Source organism: Erythranthe guttata, chromosome 9 (assembly GCF_056151865.1).
Source record: "Erythranthe guttata isolate IM_541 chromosome 9, IM_541, whole genome shotgun sequence".
NCBI lineage: Eukaryota > Viridiplantae > Streptophyta > Magnoliopsida > Lamiales > Phrymaceae > Erythranthe > Erythranthe guttata.
In genome coordinates, this window is record NC_142541.1 from 4,144,192 (window position 1) to 4,158,574 (window position 14,383).

Below are 14,383 nucleotides of genomic sequence, written 5' to 3' on the forward strand. Positions count from 1 at the left end.
TGGACTCGCAAAACCACTAGTATTTAATCAACCACCCTACCGGAGGCGGCGGCGGAGTTTTTTCTCTACATATTTCGCCAGGGAAAAATCAAAAAAGGCTTTAAGTCGTCTTCGCCGCGGCGTCGGAGAGAAAAGAAAAAATGGCACCACCACACGACGACAAAGCGGCGGCGGAAGTCAACGACGAACAAATCCCTAAGCGCCCTATCTCCAATATTCTCTTCATAATCGGTAGGCTTTTTCCCCTTTTTTTTTTAAATAATTTATGACGAAAATTTCTGATTCCGATTTCATTTCCGCTATTCTGAAAAGCTATGCAGACGGAGGCGTCACCTCTAGTGGATAAGTTTCAGCTCGCCGAGGATCCTGATTCTGTGTATGCTTCTTCTACTTCTGAATTTTTTCCCCATTTTTTTTCTTTTTAGAAATTGATGATTGTTGGCTGATTTAGGGCTGAAGAATTAACTGTGATTTTTGTGAAAACAAACAGAAAACCGGACAATTTGTTTATCTTATTATATTTTCTCAGTTACAATCGTCGTTTACCGATCATTTCAATACTATCTTCGTGGAAATAAATTGACAGATGTGTATTGCATATAAAATGGTGAATCTATATGAGTCATCTGATTATATTTTCTCTTAGGTTTAGATTTGTGTTATTTATTAGCAATTTTAAGAAGTTAGTTGCGGTACTTTTTTATATTTTACTTCTCATATAGTACGTTTGGCCACAATTTAACGTAAAGTCGAGTACTTTTGACCTATGGAGAAGTATGTTTCGAATGCAGCAAAAACTTGACGTGATATATATAGAAATCGAGAGATTAGGCAGTTTCAATGTATACTATGGTTAAATCTCGGCAATGCCGGGTAAATTTATACCGTTCATCTACGTGCAATAACATGGATATGCGTGTTTTTGTGCGTGAATCAATGGTAAAGATCTTTTCGTTGTAGCCTGTGTAGGCGGATGTAGAATGTAGCATAAGACTTTACTTTTGATATACGTATTTCATGTGAACTTAATTTTATTCTGATCATGCAGGTTTCCAAAGGGCGTTCCATGGGTTAGGTACTATGGTAAATATAAGGATTTGAACATCAACATTGTTTGCCCAGGAAAAGACACAGTATTGGGTTTGTATTTCTAAACTCCCCAGCTGCATGTATTTACCTCTTTATTACATGCATATGAATATGCTCCGTATTAGCTTTCCTTCATGTAACATCTATTATGATTTATAATTGTTTTATCTAATTTGCTTTGGTGTCCTATTGGGTCAAAATATTATACTTGGTCTCTGTTTCGTAGTGTATTAAGGGGGCAATTAATTGTTTAAATTAATGTTCTTGATACCGTCATGTAAAAATACACTTATGTGAAAACTCTTAATGCTGGATAAACAAATATTTACGTCCAATATACAATTTGGCGGATTAAGTAAATCTTGTCGTTGCAGCAAAGCATCGCATTCTTTAATTTCCAGCTACTGAACTAGCGAGATATTTCTCTATCAGGTGTTGACTGCGTTGGCACGGTTTCTGCATCTCTTCTGACTTATGCTTCTATTCAAGCATTACAGCCGGACCTTATTATAAATGCAGGGACTTCTGGAGGATTCAAGGTATTACAATTGCAATAACGACGGTTTTTCTTGTTTCTTTCTTCCAAAATTATGGTCTTCTTTTTCCCTAATTATGCACATTATGTTTGTGTAAGTAGTTTTCTGCACTCCCTCTTCATCTTAGATTCTCATTTTCTAAATCTTAATGAGTATTATATCTTGGGTACTAGAGATATAAGTACGCAAAATTCTATGATATTGTCTTGAAATGCAACTACGTAGAGTGGTGGGCTGAGTTGTTGGTAAGGGACTTCAGTTTGTGTGATTCAGCCATGGGATATTAACTCACTTGTGCATTTGCTAATAGCGTGCAATTAGGACCTTTTCGATATACTTCTCTGTGTTGATATCTTCAACTTGCCAGGCAAAAGGTGCTTCCGTTGGTGATGTATATCTTGCATCAGATGTTGCTTTCCACGACAGAAGAATTCCTATCCCTGTAAGTCATTAGATGCTCTCACTTTTTTCATTAAATGTTTTACATTATAAAATATACATAACGTGGATCAGCAAAAACGAGAACTTTATTTTAAATAGTTCTTAGTTACTCAAAAAGTTTAGATTTGGATCACTACTCTTCCACTGAATGAAACAACTAGTTTGGGGACCCTTTTACGTGTTTGCTTGTAGAATTATTAACTAACTTATGTGGCATCATATCTTTATCCGCTATTATTTCTATCTACAGGTTTTTGACTTATATGGTGTTGGCTCACGTCAAGCATGCTCCACACCTAATCTTGCAGAGGAGCTGAACTTAAAGGTCATTTCTCTTCCACAGTCTTGTATAAGATCAGTTAGGACCTTAGAGTGGCTAGTTGTATACATTGTTAGCATTTCAAATACTATAGTCGAGTAGCCTACGAGATCTCATTTGATATATCATCTTTCTCGTCTAAACTAAATCCGGTTCTAATTACGATATGATTCATAACACGTATTTATTTAAAATAATAATATCTCAAATTTTTTTGTGTATATAAGCAGTCTTGTATATGTATCATGTGTTCAATAGACCTAATTGGTGTGAAACTGGATGTGTTCTCCTTTGTGGTGCTATTCATGTCACCTAGTACAGTAGGAATGTGTGAGGCACTTTAGATTTGGATGCTGCTGTTTTCGTAATAACACATTATTGACATTATGATTTATGGGTGGTGAAAGGTTATTTTGTAGACGGTCCACTGTTTGAATTTGGGTTGTCTTTATAACAGTTGGGACCGAGCTTGTGTTATAGCGATCAATTGTAATTAATATTGCGAGTTATATTATATACCATGGTGCCTTCATGCATGTCTTTTATTTGCATTAATTGTTACTGTTAGTATGTTATGTACACTTATAGACCAAGTTTTTAACCTCTTGTGTACGATGCAGGTCGGAAAATTATCTACTGGTGATTCTTTAGATATGTCCCCACATGATGAAGAAGCCATGGTGGCTAACGATGCAACCATTAAAGATATGGAGGTATCTCTCTATTCTCTCAGTTTATCATAGTCTAGGATAGAAAACGAAGGGTGAATTGCATAAACAATCCTTCGAGTTTAGCTTAAATTACAAAAGAACTCGTTTAAATTTCAAAATTACAAACATCCGTAAGATTTGTTTGTACTTTCGAAACACCCCTATACAGGCAATTTGCTAAGTAGAAACAAATCGATACTTGTAATTTGCAAACTCTGTTTGGTTTTTTCAATAAATTGGTTCAAGCTCGAGAGTGATTAACCATAAAAAGAAATACACTGGTTCTGCGTATGTTCAAACTGATGCATTTGATGGGAATTTTCCAACGAATTTTCTCATGCCAAGTGGTAGTTACTTTGAATAATGTTCATAACTTTGTTTTGATTGGTTATCAGGGAGCTGCTGTTGCTTATGTGGCGGATCTATTGAAAGTGCCGGCAATATTCTTGAAAGCTGTGACTGATATTGTCGACGGCGACAAACCAACGGCTGAGGAGTTTCTCCAAAATTTGCTAGCTGTTACTGCTGCCCTTGATCTTGCTGCAACCAAAGTAGTTGATTTTATCAACGGAAAGAGCTGCTCAGAACTGTGATTATTGATCCTTCCCAATTTAATCTTATCATCGTACAAAAAACGCTAAAATTTACTCGTTAGATCCTCTTTATTTAGTATTTCGGTTCAGATTCTTGAAAACCGTATTCTTTTTAAATAACTTATTGATAGCGATGTACTTTGTTTGCGCATGGCATGTATTCTTGCTACACGTTGAGACATCATGTAGACTTGCCAACGGTCGAAAAAATTGTCAACTTTTGCCGCATGAATCTGTTTCAGCTCAAAAAGTTGCAAAATTGGTATGTCTAATATTTGGAGGGGCCATTTCAGATAGGCCCCTTAAAAGGCTTAGGCCCTGTTTGGTTGGGGAGATTATCTATGATTAACTAAATAGTTGGAATTTGTTGGATGTTTGGTATCCCAATAACTTACCGGGTCGACCTGCAAATATTATGTAATCATGACTTATCTTGCCTTCTAAGCATGTTTTTTGTTGGAAGTCCAATAAAACAATTCGGTTTCATTAGATTATTTAGTCTTATCTTGACTAATCTTATCTTGTTAACCAAACGAGGCCTTAAAAGATAGAAATTTTACACCCTTGAATTCATCTATTTCCGTACTTGTCAAATTGCCTCCATTTATCCTACAATCCACACAACACAACAACCCCTAATTATGTGTGCAAAGATGTATGCTTATTGCTTCAAGATCCAAATTTATACCTCGACAATGGATAGTTGATTACATTTTTAAACCCCAAGGTTTAAGATTGCATTTTGACCATCTGAATTAACAATTGACATATTGTTGATGTAAATAAAATCGCGACAAATTATTTGGACCGACGTATCTTTCAATCGTCAAAATCAAATATGACCACGAATCGGCACCATCGTTCAATTCGCTACTGAACTTTCAGGACTCCCTCAGCCCATCTTTGTCCTCAGCCAATTCACCGCCACTCTTTTAGGACTCCCTCAACCCATCTTTGTCCTTTATCACGGTCCCCACGGTTGTTTGCCGGTGGAAAAAGTGGATCTAGGGTATGGTGAGACGGAGAAGAGAGGAGAGGAGAGAAGATAGAATGGTTTGGGGTGCGGCTGAGAAACGAGAAGAAAGAGTGGAAGGCGGAGAGAGGCGGACAAAAACATAAAGGGGAATCTAAGAGAACAATGGATTAGGGCTTAGGGTTATGTTTGTTGAGGGTATTTTTGTCATCTAATAAAAGAGGGGTCGTTCAAATTATTTTCAAGAATAGGTGACGCAGATACTCAACCACCGCAGAGTAGACCTGACCACGGTTCGGTTCGGTTCCGGTTCCGGTTCCGAACCGCCGGTTCCGGTTCCGATTTTGGAGGAACCGGAACCGAACCGAAAAAATTCGGTTCCTTGCGGTTCGGTTCCCGGTTAGAACCGGCAGAACCGTCGGTTCTTAATAATTTTTTTTTTTATATATATATAAATACTTTAAAAAACTTAAAAGAACACTTTTAAAAATTGTTTTTTTTTTTTAAAGTGGAAAGTATATTTAAAAAACTTAATTTTTTTCTTAATACTTCATTATCTCTCTCTCTCTCTCTCTCTCTCTCTCTCTCTCTCTCTCTATATATATATATATATATATATATATATATATATATATATATATATATATATATATATGTATATATATATATATATATATAAATATATATACTGATATATATATATATATATATATATATATCTGTATAAATATATATACAGAGACAGATATATATATATATACATATACGTACATACAGATATATGAATATATATATAAATATATATACAGATATATATATATATATATATATATATATATATATATAGAGAGAGAGAGAGAGAGAGAGAGAGAGAGAGCGAGCTAGGAAATTAATTTTTTTTTTTTTTTAAAAAAAAACCGGTTCTAACCGTCGGTTCCTGGTTCCGAAAATGAGGAACCGGAACCGAACCGGTTTTTTCGGTTCCGGTTCCGGTTCCGGTTCCGGTCAAACCGGTTCCGGTTCGGTTCTAAAACCGTTGACCCCGGTTCGGTTCCGGTTCCGGTTCCGGTTCTAACCGAACCGGTGGTCAGGTCTACCGCAGAGGTTACGGTCTACCGCAGAGGTTACGATCGGGCTAGTAATTGGCAACAAGATGTCCCATCCCGAAGATAGAGGACGCCGCTCAAGGGACGACAATAATAGTGCAAGAGGTCATCGGGCAGGAGCATCAAAGTCAATGGCCGCCGCCATCCTAGATGTATTTCTATTAGAATTGGTGACCAACAAGACAATTTTTGGTTGTGGTTTTTGTATTCTTGTAAAAAGGTTTAATTCATATTAATGAAATTCACATTTTTTGCATTTTATATACGTTATCCCATTCAAGCACATATAAATAGTATCTATTGCTTTGGATTGATTTAGTAGAATTGTGAGATAATTTAATTTGAGTAACTGTTAAACTAGTTCCTAGTCAATGGGATATGTCAATAATGAGGATACCGACCTTTCTCTTTCAGGCTAGCACTTCGTGTATATGTGTTGCATCTCATCAGTCATCGATGTTGTGACATCGGATACTTGAGTGGGTGCTCATATAGAACAAGTATTGAACTTGATGGTGCCAAATATTAGATCACCTTGGGTAGTGGAGTAAAACGAGCTGGGAGAGCAAAGTGGATCACTGGCTCACGAGTTAGATGATCCTGAGATTCTTGCGAATAGAACACACGTAAACTAAGTCGTGGGCTCATACGGCGGAAACCCCTCCGACGCTCAAGTCAGACGTACGGATCGTGGAGATAGTAGAGAGAATGTAAATACTTGAATTGCTCTGAATAATAGAACGTACATTTAATAAATGACTTAAATCGTTATTTATACCTTGTCAATTGGGCTGGGGTTAACTAGTTGGGCCCAAACCTTATTTGAAGGTGGTAGGATTTTCATAGTAGTGGTCTTCTCAATCGGGCTCGTGGCCCAATAGATAATTAAATTGTAGGCCCATTAGGCTAGCCTAATTAGGCATATCATAACTATATTAGAACATTCACACGGTTATTGATCTATAATATAAGTATCGGTGGACCAATGCCTCTAATTCAATCGGGACAAAGTTCTTGCAGACACTTCATATGTATATAGAGAATCATGTTGCGTACTTTGCTAGACGCCAATCTTGATTCGTTGGGCATTCACTGATTTGATTGGCGATTAAGTTAAAATGAGTTTCATCTTAATCGGGACTCTTGTGACGAGTCCGTATAAGACTAATGTGTTGTTCGAATCACAAAGAGTTGTGAGCTCACGACCAACATGCACTTGAACCATTGAGGATCATAATTCTCGTGTACTAGAGATCCTTAAATACAACGAGTTGAGATTAAGTTGTTGATCGTTGCATAATTAGAGGTCAATATGACTGGATCCAAAATTCGTAATTGTTGATTATGGATTAGAGTAAACATAGAGAAAGATTTATGAGGAAATTTAGTAAAGTTTCTAAATGGGAAAGTTTCCCGATTTAGCAGGTGAATTGGAAGTTTGCAATTTTTGGAAATTGAAAATTTTCAAGTGGCATTCGTACTGACGATAATTTTATGCTCGTCACAGATATGTAATTGTTACATTTTCTTAAACAATCATTTAATAGAAACGAAACGTAAGGAGAGGTAGAACCTAAGAACTTAATGGACCCGGTCCACCTTAAGCCCAACAAGGGTTTTGGAGCCCTAGTATATAAGCAATGTTGAGAGGAGAAGAAGGCTTTGGGGAGTGTATTTGGATACATGCATTTACAACCTTCTTTGAGGTTGTTTTGTAATTTTCCGTTTTCATAGTAGGCATAAGCTTTTTAGTTTTGTTATTGCATAGTAGAGATTTTCTATCTGTTTTTTTTCCTGGTCTTTGTAGGGGCACTATTTTCCTTGTGCTAGGTCCACAAGATTTTTAACGAGGCCCGTTGTACTTTCTTCAGTACTTAATGGAATAAAAATTTCAGCAAGAAAAATAAAAAGAAAAAGAAAAAACGATTTAACTTCTTCCTATGTGATTAATGTTTTATGAATATTTGTATGATAGATCGATGTCGTTTTCAAAATTTAAATATTTCTACTGCGTTACGTGGATCAATTTCCAACATATTCCCAGCTAGAATATGCTCATTCACTCCATTTATATTAGAGAAAATCCTGTATTTTGGGTTTTTGATTCCCGACCTTTCAAAGTAAAACGGTACCGGAGATCCCTAAGATCACCTAAATAACTTCATGCGAGGATCGACTTCTATGGCCTTACTGACGCCGCGGACTGCAAGATCTTCCAAGTCACCCTGACTAGTCATGCACTAACTTACTTCAACCGCTTGCCGGGGGAGACCGTTGATGGCTTGACACAAGTAGCAGATCAGTTACTTGGCCAATTTTCCATAAACAAAAAATACACCAACATTGGAGCGTATCTTTTTTGGATCGTGTAGCGCGAGGGTGAGTATTTAGAGATTACGTCCAATGGTTCGTTAGTGCAGTACATAAAGTGCGTAGTGTCAACCACAACTTATTAGCATACGACATTTTGATGAATAATTTGAGACACGCATTTCATATAGTCCATTTCAGGTCCCCTGACCTTAGACGAGCTCCTCAGTGGAGCCTAGAAGTTTATCACATCGAGGAAACCGCAGAGATGGGACTGTCCATTAAGCTAAAATGCGAGGAGGAACGTTGATAAGTGTTCATTTTGCATGATTTTCACTTATCAATTCTTCGAGTTTTGGTCTTTGTTCGTCCGAGTTTTCGGCTTTATTTGTATATATTATGTTATTTTTATTTTATTTATATTTTAGGTAAAGAGAAGCTATTTTTGCCGATTCGAAACGATTTTGGAAGCGAAGCCGAAAATCAAACCAAACACGTGCAAAAGTGCATTATCACGGGTGTGGTACTGTTTCGTATTTCAAGCATAACTTTTGCATACGACCTCCGATTGAGCTGATTAAAGTGGCTGTAGAAAGCTAACTTCAAGGTCTACAACTTTTGTGAAATGCAAAATTGTCAAATTCAAGCTAAAAAAGGGTCAAAACAGTGTTTTAAGTTGGCGCAGAAGATCAGATCGCCATCCAGCCTTCGTGGATCGCGATCTGGGGGGGGTCTTACAGAAGGTTTTCTTGATCAGGACCCAGATCGCGATCCAGGTCTGGATCGCGATCTGGGGGGTCTCACAATGCATTTTTTTATCAAGAACCAGATCGCGATCCACCATTCCCGTATCGCGATCTGGAAAGGCGGTGCGTAGTTTCCAAGGCTGCCAGATCGCGATCCAAGAAGCCCAGATCGCGATCTGGGCACAGAATTCGAGACGAGATATTTTTCTTTGATTCCTTACTATAAATAGAAGGTCTCTTCTTCGTTTTTAAAGATCTCGACCATATCAAGACTTTCTCTCGACTTATTCTTCGGTTTTCTCTTCGGTTTTCGCCAATTTTTCGTAGGAAGCTTCGACGAGGGTTTCGACGAGGGTTTTTCATAATCTTTTCTTAACGTTTAGTTTATGATTTCTTGTGTTCTTCGTTTTGATGCTATGTTTGTAATGAACTGAGCATTCTCTTTTAGGGAAATGAAACCTTGTATATATTGATTTTGATTTCCAGATCTGTGATCTATTTGTCGTTCTTTGATTCTGTTTATGTTTTCCTGTATTAAATGCTTTCGATTGTTTGGCCAACAGTTGAATTGATTCTAAATTGGGATGAACTCGAGAGAGGATTTCTCGTTTGATTTTAGGAAAACATAGCTCGGGTTGTGGAAACGGAGACGTGATGCACCTCGGGTAGCCCTTAAGGACTTGACCTAAATGCTCTCTTAATATCAGGTTCTGAACGGAGACGTCGGACCTGTGGGTAGACTCTAACTACACTGGAGACGGGGGGTTAGGGTATTTTAGTGTCTGGGTTAGCGAACATAGAATTGACATTAGATTCGGATTTGTAGATCTTTATCGATAGTACACTGGTGGATTTGGCCCTAGAAGCCATCACACGTCGGAATTCCTCGCTTGTCCTAGCGGACCGTTATTTTTATTATTTATTGTTTCTTTTTTTGTTTCATTTCTCCCATCCATTTCTCATCGTCTAGATAAAGTTTAGGATAGTATAATTACGGTACTTGGTAGATTTAGGAACTTAATTCCATGTGGATCGATATCTGGAATTCACTATTCTACAAAACGCGATACTGTACACTTGCTGTTATTCATACGTAGGTTTTACGCGTATCAAACGTCATGAACCCAAAAGGTGAGACGAAAGGCGCCCAAGTTAGCCCTAGTCTTACCCAATGTTTACGCCTATGAAGACGAATATCAAGGACGTGTCCATTGTAGCGGAGCAGAAATGCATGATTCAACATCCACAACAAATGAAAGAAAATTAAAAATGGTAAGTCGGATAAATATTGCGGATACCGTAGAGGTTACGGGCACACGATGAGGAATGCTCTTAGCTCAGAAAAGAGATCGAGAGGTTTACAAAGAAAGGACACTTCAGAAAATTCCTAGAAAAGCCGTCGAACAAGAAATTCAAGGAAAATCCCACTTCTAGAATAATGGGGGGCCGATGAGAGAACCGTAGAGATAGAGATGAGAGTAATTTACCAACTCAAGGAGGTCGTTTTTGGAGGACCCGCAGGGGGTGGTACAATCAGTGCCCTTCACGGTTCAAAGATCCGCAGGTGAGTCTTATTCTATGTTAGAGTGGCCCGTGGGAAAAAAATATCACATTCACCGACCCGGTCAAAGATTGTTACTCCGCACAACGACCACACAGATTCATTGTTCATTGCGGCATCAATCTCTAACTACTTGGTGAAGAAGATCCTAGTGGATAGCGGTAGCTTCGCCGATATCATATTTTACGACGCCTTCGAGTAGTTGAGGGATTACGAATGCCAAGCTCACAATAGTCGAGACTGGCCCCCAGTTGTCTTCAGCGGAAATGTGGTCGAAGCCCTAGCAGAGATCCACCATCGTCCTGTCCTTAGGGTCCTCCCCATGCAGAGCTACAAACACGCCGAATTTTGAGTTCGTTAAGACTCATCTACATACAACGTAATCCTGAGCTGACCGAGCATGAACCTCTTCAAGGCGATCAATGAGAGTGGTGTGCTCTGGTGAACCGGACCTTCCCTAGAAAGACAAGAAAATAGAAAGATGGAATCAATTTCAACAATAATTTTTATTTTTATTTTGAGATTCTTAGAGCATCTCCGACCGGTTTCACCAAATCCCATTTTTTGTGGTGAGAAAATGGGTTCATCTCCCACCGGTAGTACACCATTTTACCCTTCCACCATTTTTGGTGGAAAAATAGTGTTTTTGGTCTCCAATGGGTTTCACCAGAATTTAGACCAAATATTAAAATAATAATATTTCACCATTTCACCACTTATAGGAAATAGGATTTGGTTAGGTCTCCCATGGCAGCTCACCATATATGCCCCAATGTTAAGTAATAAATTATTTTAACTATATAATTTAAAAATTATGTTATCAATTTTAAAAACTACGTTTTCAATTTAAATGTCTCGTCCTGTATTTCATCAATTAAAGTGTATTTCATTAATTATTCTATTGTTGCTTATTATATTTTATTAATAGCAATTAGCGTATTAGTTAAATAAAAAATGAACTAATAAACATTGATACCAACAAACTATACAAATTAATAAAAAATAAGCATATTTATATTATTAGAATTAATGTTTTGTTAATAATAACAAATGTATTTATATTTTACAAACTAATTTAATAATTAATATCTATGTATTTACGATAAATATGCTAATAAGTTGGTAATCGGGTGCAATTAGTTAAAATCGTCATTTTATATGGTATGTAATAAAATGGTGTTAATTACGGCAAATCCTATTTTCACCTCTATATTTGGTAGGAAAATAGGATTTAGTGGAAAAAATAGGAAAATGGTGGACCGGTGGGAGATGAAAATTCCTTCACCAAAAAATTTGGTGGAAAAATAGGATTTGAGTATTTGGTGATATGGGGGTTGACCACGGTGGAACGCCATAACGGCATTTTTTCATCTAATTTAGGTGTTTTTAGCCTCCCACCCGAAATTCCTATATCACCATTACACCTAAAATTATAGAGATTTGGTTTTAGCCTCCCACCGTGGTCAACCCCCATATCACCAAATACTCAAATCTTACTTTTCCACCAAATTTTTTGGTGAGTGAATTTTCATCTCCCACCGGTCCACCATTTTCCTATTTTTTCCACCAAATCCTATTTTTCCTACCAAATATAGAGGTGAAAATAGGATTTGGCGTAATTAACACCATTTTATTAAGTATCATATAAAATGACGATTTTAACTAATTGCACCCGATTACCAACTTATTAGCATATTTATTGTAAATACATTGGTATTATTATTAAATTAGTTTTTAAAATATAAATACATTTGTTATTATTAACAAAACATTAATTCTAATAATATAAATATGTTTATTTTTAATTAATTTGTATATTTTGTTGGTATCAATATTTATTAGTTCATTTCTTTACTTAACTAATACGCTAATTGATATTAATAAAATATAATAAGCAATAATAGAATGATTAATGAAGCACACTTTAATTGATGAAATATATGACGTGATATTTAAATTGAATACATAGCTCATAAAATAACAAACAACATAACATGATAACAAAACATGATAAACAATAACACAAATTATACAAATTTAAATCCTCATGAACCGCTTATTTAAATTCTCATGTCGTACTTAATAGTCTCTGTTGTCATAGTTGTCGTTCGGAGATTCCGGGACATAAACATCTTCATCGATTCCTCAACTTCCCCCTGCACTAAAATTTAAATTCCTAGCAGCTCTTGACCTGCTTATATTTTTTATGATGCTCAATCTCCCACAAATCTTGACTACGAAAGTTCGTCCTCTATCTCGCCTATTGAGCTTTTGAGAGATTTTAATAATACGGCATATGTTAGTTTTCTTGGTCGACATCAAAATCTGATAAATCAAGGAAAACACAATGAATTAAGGAGACTGGTAGCACACTTGTAGGATAAACGTGCTCAAATCGGTGATGTTGAAGATTATGATGGTGATGATGATGATAATAATGGTGAATGAGAATTTTTTTTATGATTTCAAATTAATTTATGTTGTAATATTTTATTTATGCAATAATAAATGAGATTATTGTTTATGTATGATTTTATTATATTTAAAATAATTTGAGTTCACGTTATTTCATGTTTAGACAGTTTTTTTAAAATTGATAACATAATTTTTAAATTATATAGTTAAGAAAATTTATTACTTAGCATTGGATCTATAATTAATATTTACGAAATAAAATATTATAAAATTACGATTAACATTAGATTTATAGTTTTGAGGCATATATGGTGAAATGCCATGGGAGACCAAACCAAATCTCATTTCTATAAGTGGTGAAATGGTGAAATATTATTATTTTAACATTTGGTCTAAATTTTGGTGAAACCCATTGGAGACCAAAAACACAATTTTTCCACCAAAAATAGGGGAAGAGTAAAATAGTGTGCTACCAGTGGGAGATGAACCCATTTTTTCACCACCATAAATGGGATTTGGTGAAAAAATGGTGAGAGCATCTCCGACCGGTCGTTATATTGCCATTTTTCCATCTAATTTAGGTGTTTTCAGCCTCCCACCAGAAATCCCTATATCACTATTACACCTAAAATTATGGAGATTTGGTTTTAGCCTCCCACCGTGGTCAACCCCCATATCACCATGTACTCAAATCCTATTTTTCCACCAAATTTTTTGGTTAGAGAATTTTCATCTCCCACCGGTCCACCATTTTCCTATTTTTTTCACCAAATTCTATTTTTCCTACCAAATATAGAGGTGAAAATAGGATTTGGTGTAATTAACACCATTTTATTAAGTAGCATATAAAATGACGATTTTAACTAATTGCACCTGATTACCAACTTATTAGCATATTTATCCTAAATACTTAGTAGCATATTTATCATAAATAATTATTAGCATATTTATCATAGCATATAAAACCTATTTTTCTTCAAGATCGATTTGCAATTATTAGAGGAGTGGCTCGATTCTGGAAGAAATAAGACTTGCATGAAGTCATGTTTGTATGCATTAGTATGTACAATATGATAGTTGAGGAAGAACGCAGTGGATATAGAACGCCTATATTTTTATGATGTTCAATCTCCCACAAATCAGGACTATGAAAGTTTGACCTCTATCCCGCCTATTGAGCTTTTGAGAGATTTTAATAATACGGCATATGTTAGTTTTCTTGGTCGACATCGAAATCTGATAAATTAAGGAAAACACAATGAATTAAGAAGGAGACTGGTGGCACACTTGTGGGATAAATGTGCTCAAATCAATGATGTTGAAGATTATGATGGTGATGATGATGATAATAATGGTGAATGAGATATTTTTTATGATTTTAAATTAATTTATGCTGTAATATTTTATTTATGCAATAACTTATGAGATTATTGTTCATGTATGATTTTATTATTTCATATTTAGATAGTTTTTAAAATTGATAACATAATTTTTAAATTATATAGTTAAAAAAATTTATTACTTAACATTGGATCTATAATTAATATTTAGGAAATAAAATATAATAAAATTACGATTAACATT

The 14,383-nt window shown here is 35.8% G+C and overlaps 1 protein-coding gene across 1 annotated transcript; it reads left to right on the forward strand.

Moving 5' to 3' along the window:
* Positions 1-80: 80 nt before the first annotated feature.
* LOC105959747 (5'-methylthioadenosine/S-adenosylhomocysteine nucleosidase) lies at positions 81-3,920 on the forward strand. Its single transcript, XM_012983886.2, has 8 exons — positions 81-231; positions 313-376; positions 1,049-1,140; positions 1,522-1,628; positions 1,993-2,067; positions 2,317-2,391; positions 3,006-3,098; positions 3,491-3,920. The coding sequence occupies exons 1-8, from the start codon at positions 141-143 to the stop codon at positions 3,686-3,688; spliced, it is 795 nt and encodes a 264-aa protein (XP_012839340.2). The 5' UTR covers positions 81-140; the 3' UTR covers positions 3,689-3,920.
* Positions 3,921-14,383: the final 10,463 nt, after the last annotated feature.